Source organism: Lontra canadensis, unplaced genomic scaffold, assembly GCF_010015895.1.
Source record: "Lontra canadensis isolate GAN:19392208 unplaced genomic scaffold, GSC_riverotter_1.0 scaffold15, whole genome shotgun sequence".
Classification (NCBI taxonomy): Eukaryota; Metazoa; Chordata; class Mammalia; order Carnivora; family Mustelidae; genus Lontra; species Lontra canadensis.
Genome location: NW_022631009.1, coordinates 3,105,202 through 3,115,356, shown reverse-complemented (window position 1 = coordinate 3,115,356; position 10,155 = coordinate 3,105,202). Strand labels below are relative to the sequence as shown.

At 40.4% G+C, this 10,155-nt stretch overlaps 1 protein-coding gene across 3 annotated transcripts in view; it reads right to left on the bottom strand.

Annotated features, from left to right (window-relative positions):
- Nucleotides 1–707: 707 nt before the first annotated feature.
- Nucleotides 708–10,155, bottom strand: part of TAF2 (TATA-box binding protein associated factor 2) — an 89,520-nt gene continuing 80,072 nt past the window's right edge. For all 3 annotated transcript variants that reach the window (XM_032858421.1, XM_032858422.1, XM_032858423.1), the window contains one exon: nucleotides 708–1,062. In XM_032858421.1, coding sequence (XP_032714312.1) covers nucleotides 800–1,062 — 263 coding nt within the window. In that variant the 3' untranslated portion in view covers nucleotides 708–799. The remainder of the gene's footprint in view (nucleotides 1,063–10,155) is intronic.

Genomic DNA, 10,155 nt, shown 5'->3' with positions numbered 1-10,155 from the left:
TGTGTAAACTGTCCACATTTAACAAATATATTCTATATATGAACATATTCACTTATACTTAATGAAAAAAGAACTTAAAATTTAAACATCTTGATTTGAGAACTGTGGCTTTGAGAGTTCTGTTAAATTCCAACGTCATAATCCCCAAAAGCACTATCAAAAATGCTATCCAAAAAAAAATTTTTTTTAAAAAGAGCTGCTTCTAAAAATTTCAGTGTTTTAGGGCAAAAGAAAGTATCATGTAATCTTGTTCACAAATTCTGATGTTTAGCCTCTATGGTTAACACAAAAAATACCATGTAATACAGAAGATTCCTATGGAAAAGCCTCAGTCTTTCTCAGTAGTTCCCAATAGTGTCATACAAGATTTCACTGGAAATCGTGGTTTCACCACAGATCTGGCAGGAGCTTGTTTAAAACATCACTTTGCCCCATAACATCCATCAAAGACTTTAAAACATAATTGGTTTTGGCAGTACACATGAAGACCATGATGTGAATGGGAACTGCCAGTGGATATGAGGGCCTTTACGAAGGCTGGTGTGAGTGCGCGTGCATGTGTGTGCGGTCTAAGGAGGAAATGGGAGGAAATGGTTGATTCAGAACTATAAAACATTCTTCTAATTAGACCTCAACTGCATAAATAAGTCAAACGTTTAGAACTTACATAGATTCTGAATTTCTATGAGAAAGGCAACTATTTTTTTGTCTGTTTCCTTTTATCATTCTTTACAGAGAACAAAGCTTTAGTTACATATATTCTTCAGGACACAGAGGCAAAGCGCCCTTTGTCCCCCTCTCAGTCTGAAAGAGAAGGAGATCGGACAGACCTGGCGCTGGCCGGGCTGGGGAAAGTGAAAGGCTCTTTGTCCTTCTCTTTACTCTCGTGCTTGTGCTTGTGCTTGTGCTTATGTTTGTGCTTCTTCTTCTTCTTCTTGTGCTCGTGGTGATGGTGGTGGTGGTGCTCGCCGTGTTTGGAGGACGCCGTCTCCTTAGTAAACACGGAGAGCGGAGCTGCTGCCACTGGGTGCACAGCCATCTCCAGAGGCGACTGTTCCTTCCCTTCAAGATGAAAGACACCCAAATGAATCCCGTTGATAACAAGGGACGTGAAATGAAAGTGAGAGAGAGCTGACGGACGGTACAGAAACGAGGGTCTCCCGAGTGAGAATTATTAGGAATGGGAGAAGTAGCTGAAGAACATATGCAGTCAGTCACGCACACAGACGTGTTCAGCATTGTGGCCAGGACACAGAATATTTCAATTCCTTACAGTTTATACCAATTACGATATACACCGGTGTGTTACCAAACCATATTTTAAAAGTTAGCACTTATGTTTTAAAGTACTGTGAAATGATAAGAATGATTACATGTTTGTGTTGTAAGTTAAGACCCACATTCATCCTTCAACTGTAGCCCGTTTAACTACAGCTCGAGCCTAGGGTACTGGGCGGGCAATGGCAGTACTTTACTTCTGCCACCCGAAGACCCACTTACATACACACGGAAACATGGTACACTAGTTACAGATAACAGTGCAGCAAAAATTACATTTGTTTAAGTTCCTGAAGATAAGTTCTTGGGAATGGATAGGAAAAAGTGAACTCTTTAAGTAGGTTTAGCGCACTTAAGAAAACCAGAAAAGGCACTTAGTGTATAAAAGGAACATCTCTACTTAAAAAGACAAGAGTCGTGTCACACACACACACAAAAGAAACAAAGGAAGGAAGAGAGAAAGATGAGAGACAGGGAGACCTATGCTCTTGAACAGATTCTGCTGTTAACTTTCAGCATGCATCTTCTTCCTTTTTACCTCACCTAAAAAAAAAAATAATCAAATGTTTTGGAAAGTTCTTTTCATTTAGTATTCTATCAGTCCAAGAATCTACAGCAGGAGTTCGTAGACTCTAGTGTACAACAATTTCTCGCTTCCTGCACTGCTGCAATCCCGAGGAAGACTTCTCTCCATACGACTCTGGACTGAAGGCACTGCTGTACAGGCAGCCAGCTAAGGCAGGCCCAAGGATCATCTCGGGCACCGGCCTTTCTCAATCCAGGTGGTCACCGAATCTCGTTGGCTTTCACGTACAAATACGCCATTCGCCTGCCCCTACGCTGTCTGTAACCATATGAATTCAAACCACCTCGCCTCATCTGGGTGACCGCCCCAGTCCCCTGTGAACTGGTTCCTCTGCCTGAAGTGTATTACACTCAAACCCGTATTTTGCACAGCTGCACCGAAGCTGATTTCACCCCACAGGTGTTAGTCGGCAGTATCTGAAGACACCGTGTTCACACCTGAGGCAGGACTGGGGGCGGAAGTGATATGGGCCTCCAGTGGGTAGAGCCTAGGGATGCACAGGACATCACATCACGCACAGGACAGCTCCTACAACAACAAATTCTCAGGCCCAAAATGTTAATACTGTTTAAGCTGGAAGACCCTGCTGTGTAATGACCTTCCTAAACACAAAGCTATCCATAATTACCTGCTCAAAAACTCAGTTGATTTTAAAATCAACAACAACAAAAAGAACCACTCAGCTGGTTCTACTAACAGAATAAAGCCAAACTCCTTGGACTTAAACACAACAGTTTCAGAAAATATAGGTTTTTATCCAAAATAGCTAAAAAACCAAGCTTTTCACTGAAATGGACTTTTAAAGTAAATTCTCAGCACTAATTTTGATCCAAACTAGCCCCAAACCATGGATCTTATCAAAACAGACATCACCACATAAGTTTCTTAAAAATCAGTCTCAGCACCAATTTTACTGACCACTTAAAATCTGTCCTGAACCCACCATTCCAGCCTTATGTTCCCTGTCACTTTCCATGCACTTGAGGGTAGCCCTTCGTTAACCGTGAATTTGTAAATGCTGCTTCCTATGCTTGAAATGCCCTTCCCTTATTTGTATGACCACAGATTCCCTTAACAAGTAACAGAAACTATACGGGGAACTGGGGAAAATAATGATAAACTGAACAGATCTCAGTCCTCCTGCCATTTACGAATGAGCTGACAAGAAACTGGGTAGGTATAACCAAGTAATAAAAAGACAAAACAGAGAGTGAACCAGTAGCACAACAGGAAACTTAAATTAGTTGTGTGGGGATCAGAGGCAAACTTCTGCAAGGAAGTAATGTTTAAATGGTAACCTAAAGCAGACAAAAGGGATTAAAAAAAAAAAAAAAAACTTCATGCTCTTTAATGATTTAAAACAACTCAAATGTCATTTCTTTAAGAAGTGTTCCCCAAACTGCCCAAATAGAATTCGTTCTTTCATATTCCCACAACATAACACAGAAAGGAAATTCTAGCACAGAGAACTCAAGTGACTTGTCCAAGGCAGCACAGGCAAGTCTAAACCTGCCTCCAGCCTGCACGCTTCCCTCCCCCCCCCCCCCCCCCCTCACCCGCCCCCTCCCCCACACCCCTACCCTCCTCCCGCACTGTGCAGGCGGCTGGCTGCCCAGCTTTTCCTTGGTGGGTCTCTTTCATTCCACTTCCAGCGTCTTGAGAACAGGCAGGTCTTTCATCCTTGTATCCCAGTGTTTCACCCGGCGTCTAGCACCCCTCCATTTCACCTCCCCACCCCTGCCAAAGCTTGCTAAACAAATGAATTCATACAATAGAAATATCTAGTAGCTGTGTTTCTTTTAGAGAGGATGTCCGGTGAACTTAATCCAACAAAATGAAATGTGAAGGTCACTAATTTTGCAACTAGAGGGATAAAGCACAGAAACTATTAAAGACCATTCATTCACCTAGTACTGACAGACTACTATACTTCTTTTGTGTCGGGCACTGTGCCAACATTTCAGGACAAATGAAGAAATCGAGATTCTTGTCCTCACGGATTCATATTTTAACTACTACAAAATTATAGCTTTATATTCATGGTACTTTGGTAAAGACATCACTAGTAATGATGCATGAGCTAATTACAGAGATTATTTACATACAGAGCAAGTTTAGAGATCTTTATCTTTTGCAATAACTGGTAACCAAGAGAGTATTCAGAAAAATTTTGAGAGATACCAGCCAAATATGCCACCAAAAGTAAGATTTTAATTTAGATTTTAAATAAATTACACGAGCAGGTTTCCAAAATATGAGAAAATAAGTCCATACCTAACAGGATACAGAGCGAGGTGATAAGAAGAAGTGGTAAGAGACTTTAAAGTCTCATGAACAAATCCCTTCAGATCCTACCTCATAATTTAGTCAGTCTAAAACAACAGATTATGAGGGTTCCGATTGGCTGTCTGCACTATTAAGAGTCTGAGGTCCTCCTCTGGGCTGAGAGAAGTTTCATCATCCTAAACACCCGCCAAGCTACTTGGATTGCAGAAAAACCAGTAATTACATTGGAAACTGTACTTCCTGGCAGAGGCAACTGCCAAAGAGACAACCGAGCGTACTTGGGTATATTCTTTTCCAAGGAATACTTATAATCACTTCAAAGTCCAATCTCTTGTCTAATGGCCTTATACTCAGTATCAAAGATACACTGAGGGGCGCCTGGGTGGCTCAGTCATTAACCGTCTGCCTTCGGCTCCCGTCAGGATCCCAGCGTCCTGGGATTGAGTCCCATATCGGGCTCCCTGCTTGGTGGAAAGCCTGCTTCTCCCTCTCCCACTCCCCCTGCTTGTACTCCCTCTCTCGCTGTGTCTCTCTGTCAAATAAATAAATAAAATATTAAAAAAAAAAAGATACACTGATTGTAAATCTTGCATGTCTCTTGATTTGCATTTAGTCTATTAATAAGACAATGGATTAACCTGATCCACAGATAAAGGTGTTAGGAACCAGGGTTCCCAGGACAAATGACTAATTTTGGACTGGGCAGAATATTTACAAAATGAACCTGAAATATCTGGTATAATGGCAAGGAAGTTAACATTCTTCTCAATAGACCCAATGGTCAACTTCTAATAGTTTTAACTGTCCAAAGATGAGAAAATTTGAATAATGATAAGAATAATAACTAAGGGACTGGAATTAATTAGCTCACCACTGAAGGATGCTAGTTAGCCAACTTATTATTCGGGAAATTATTAAATAAAAAGAGAAGCCATTACCTTTCTCCCTCTGTATAATCGATACCACTGGGTAATAATAGATGAGGGGGGCTTCAGCTTTACAAAAATAAACCAGTTTATAAAAGTGGAAAGATGAATGAGAATAGCACCATCTTGTGAGGCGCCCGGGTGGCTCAGTCCATTGAGTGTCTGACTCTCTTGATTTTTGGCTCAGGTCATGATCTCAGAGTCATGAGACTGAGCCCTGCATCAGGTCCCATGATCAGCAGGGAGTGTGCTCTAGATTCTCGCTCTCCGTGCTCGCACATGCACACACTCTCTCTAAATAAATTAATAAAGTCTTAAAAAAAAAAAAAAGAATATCAGCATCTTGTAACCCGTAGTGAACCCTTAATATAGGGCTAAAACATCTAGGCCTTAAACATCTTAGTGGCTAACCTCATAAAAGAGTCAATTCTTAATCACAGGAAACCAACTGAGGATTGCTGGAGGGGAGATGGGTGGAGGGATGGGTTAACTGGGGGATGGGTATTAAGGAGGGCACAGGATGGAATGAGCACTGGATGTTATATAAGAATGATGAATCACTGAACTCCACAACTGAAACTAATAATACATTATGTTACTTAATGGAATTTAAGTTAAAAAATTAAAAATATGTAAAAATAAAAAAAATCTAACTTCCACTATTAAAAAAAAAAAAAGCCAACCAGACATCAGATGTTACCAGATGGAAGAACACGACGCCATCTATAAACCTAAATACACTTAAGCTTCTATATCCAACTACAAATTTACAGGAAATAAAGAGGACTCTAACACGTTAATTATACCATGGTATAGAATTACCAAAACACAGACTTGAAAACTACAATCAAAACCCTCGTTTCTTTAACAATTACAATTACAGAAGGGAAGAAAAGAGAGAAAAAGGTAAACTTGAACATTAAAACGATGTAAAGGACATAGCCAACTGCAATTAAAGACGTGTGGATAATGATTCAAAAAATAAAGTGTTAAAAATAAATATCAGAATAATGGCATAAGTAAACTGCAACTTATACAATGACTGGATATTTAAAAGTATGATAAAATTAATTTTTTAAAGTATAAGAATGTTACTGTGGTTATGACTTTAAAGTCCTCAACTTTTAGAGATCTATACTAAGCTGTTCATGAATAAAGTGATGATATGTGGGATCTGTTTTATGAGAGTGGAAATGGGTAAGGATATAGACCACACAAGACTGACATGAGCTGATCACTGTAGAAGCTGAGTAATAGATAAATGGGGTTCATTACACTAGTCTGAGGCCTTCACAGTTTTCCATAATAAAGTGTGTTTTTTTTTTAATTTAATTTATTTATTTGACAGAGATCATAAGTAGGCAGAGAGGCAGGCAGAGGTGGTGGGGGGAGCAGACTTCCCGCTGAGCAGAGATCCTGACTTGGGGCTCGATTCCAGGACCCTGGGATCATGACCTGAGCAGAAGGCAGAAGCTTAACCCACTGAGCCACCCAGGCGCCCCATAATAAAGTGTCTTTTAAAAAGGAGAAGTTAAGGCAGTTCAATACTATCCATGAAAATGCTAAATGCCCATATTGTGTGATTTAGAACATTCACTTCTAGAAATCTATCCCACAACAAATGTGCTCATGCATATGTTCAAAGACACATACACAAAAATATTCGCTGGAATAGTGTCTATAACAGCAGAACATCTGATAAAACCTAATGTTACTTCATCACCACCACCACCCCTTAGCTCTTAAAGTTTTCACTTATTATAGACAATATATATTTCTATATACTGAGATTATTTGAGAGAGAAAACATGTACGTGTGCAGCGTGGGGGGAGGTGGCGCAGAGGGAAGGAGAGAGAGAAGTTCAAGCTAGACTCTCCCCTGAGCCTGACAACAAGGCAGGGCTCAACCTCATAACCCTGAGATCACGACCTGAGGTGAAATCAAGAGTCAGACCCACCGACTGAGCCACCCAGGACCCCTGACAAAATATATTTTTTTCTTTGTTTGCCTAATCTCTCTTTCCTGGATAATTTTACCAGGTCAAAGCCAAGGTGATAAGAAAGTACAAATTCCTTCCCATGTGGAACTGTATTAATAGTTGGATTTGGGACACATAGGAGTTGACTTTCACATTAGCATGAGGTCATGTTTAGAATCTCTACTGAGAAAAATGCATATATTACCATCCCTAAGACACATTTACAAACATAATTTCACACTATCATTTCAGGGGTTTATCAGATTCCTGGGAACTTGAGGTCCACCCAAGGGGAGGCAGCACTCATTTTAAGCTTAAGAAAGTCCTTTCAGTGACCTGAAAGATATGTCTCTATGATAGACAGCACATATATCAAAAAAAGGATATATATAATTCAGAATATATTTTCCTATTTCATGTTATATGAAAAGAAAAAACACACGCTCTTTTTTTTTTTATAACAATCTCACTTTAATCTTCTTCTTTTTTTTTTTTTTTTTAAACTTATTTGACAGAGAGACACAGCGAGAAAGGGAACACAAGCAGGGGGAGGGGAGGAGGGAGAAGCAGGCTTCCTGCTGAGTGGGGAGCCCAATGTGGGGCTCTGTCCCAGGACCCTGGCCTTATGACTGAGCCAAAGGCAGACACTTAATGACTAAGTCACCTAGGTGCCCACCAATGCTCTGTTTTGTTGTTTTACCCAACATTAAATCTTTCCTAGAGATCTAGTAAAATGCACTATGGGTAAGGATTTTAGCTGCAGTCAGTTTAACAAATGCAAAATAAACCAAGGCAGTACTTAATATAGGGCTAATGTAGAAGTTTCTCAGCCCATCTGATTAAAGTGTTAATAAGAGTCAGTAACCTGCTAATTCTCTTAAATTCATTCACATTAGGTATATGTTTAAACTTAACACAAAACCTGCAGTTTTTATTAGGAAAAGTATGAAGTCTAGTCTTTGGATTCTTTAGATCACTGTAAAAAATAAAGTGAGTAAATTTTAAAATTTAAGTTAAAAAACCCAAAGTCTGTTTTTCATATTAGAGTTTCAAAAGAAAGAACCAGTACTCTCAAGATATATATGTATCTTTTTTATGGGAAAGAGTTCATGCACTAGAAAGTGCTTTTCTGACTTATGCTAGGTGTTACACAACACAGGAGTCCTAGCTAGGCAAAACTACAGGAACTCTCCTTCCTTTCTTCCCCACAGAAACCACTAGGGATTTCCCTCTGCCCCTGTGCCTGTCACTCCTCTGTGCTTCATCACCACAAGCCTCCCAGCAACTTGGAAGATAGACGGGCTGTGTGGGGCATCGCAGCTGCTGTGGTGGAGAAAACTTGGGAGGCTATAAGGCCTCCATTTCTTGCCTTGGGGAGTGGCTGGCCGGGGTTGGGGGGAGGTGATAGTAAAGGAAGGAAGGAAAATATTCCTGCCACTTCTCTTTTCTTACTCCCAAATAGCTTAACCTGTCACACATATCATCCCTAAAATATTCTTCTATCATAAGCAAGAAATGAGAAAACTGGCGGGAAAAAAAAACAAACCAGAAACTATGACCTCTCCACCACTAAAAAGTTTCCACCTCTTCTTTATTTTACCTACAGCCCCATTCATTTTCTATCCACCCCCCCCACGAGATGACATCTGCAACATATGCCAGTTCTCAATTATCATTGGTTTGTTGGCTCTAAGAGAGCCATCTCAGAATTCATCCCAGAGAAGCAGGGCGCCCAGTCTCAAAAGCCTTGGACTGAGGGAGACAGCATAAATGAGTAAGCACTATTCCAAGCACAACACAAAATGGAAGGCACATGCCAGCCTAAGAGGACCTCTCAGTTAACCCTTTTCTGAGAGAAGCTAGAAATCCAGATTTTTATGTGTAATCTCTTTTTAGTCAACCACTTCAAAAATTTTTCCAAGACTTCTATAGACCAAGTAAAAGATGCCTCAGTTAGGGGCGTCTGGGTGGCTCAGTCATCAGGCGACTGCCTTCAGGTCGGGTCATGGTCCCAGGGCCCTGGGATCAGGCCCTCGTCAGGCTCCCTGCTCTGCGGGAGGCCTGCTTCTCCCTCTCCCACTCACCCTGCTTGTGTTCTCTCTTTCTCTGTCAAATAAACAAATAAAATCTTAAAAAAAAAAAAAGGTCCCTCAGTTGGATGTGCTGAGGGAGGTTCCAAATAAGGGTCATTTGTGAACTCTAATCTAGAATCCCCTAGAGAACGAAGAGAGGTCACTGCTTCCCTTACTTAAACTGGTTCTACGCCTCTTCTTCTCAGCCCTCCACGCCAGACTAGCTACCACTGCAAGGGACCCTGGCTCCTTCTGGGAGGCAGGAAGAGAGGAAGTTCCTGTTTTACTGCCAACTTTGAGTTGGGCTGAAGTTGTGCTTCTAATATCCGAAAAGATGGAGCTCTAAGTGCCCCTTCTATCAAAACCATTGTTACACACAGTGGCTAAGTCTGACATTTTTATTCTTCATGTATGGTGTAAGTTAAAAGGGATTTTTAACTTTGTAGGCTAGTTTGGGAGTTACCTATCAAATGTAACAATGTGTCTATGGGAAAACCACACTTAAAATTCCAAAATAAATACATGTACAGATAATCTTCAGGAACGCTACCATTTGTAAAATGAAGGTTTTCTAAATTCTCATAATATCACTATTGAACTTTAAGACTTGCTCACTGGCCACAGGGTACCAAATAGCCTAAACACATTTAAAGAAAATTACAAAAGCACATTAAAAATATATTCACAATTAAGGTTTACAGATCAGTCCAAATAAGATACTGGTATTCGTGTTGCCTCCTGTCACAAAAGGGTCCTAGCAACCAAAGTTAACATTATTTCCCAGCATTAGCCCTACGTATCCTCTTCCTAATCTTCCCACATGATGTCATGAGAACTACAAGACCTAATAAGGTGAGATTTCACAAAAAAGTAAAGATGGGTTTTTTAAAGCGATATGACACTATGATACAAAGGCATAGCAGTTGGCAAAAAAAAGGTGTTAGTCAGTGTGCCACATCACAAAGAAAAACCAAACATACTCAGATTCTTCTCTGGAATAGGAATTCATGCAATAGGCAGAAGAAGCA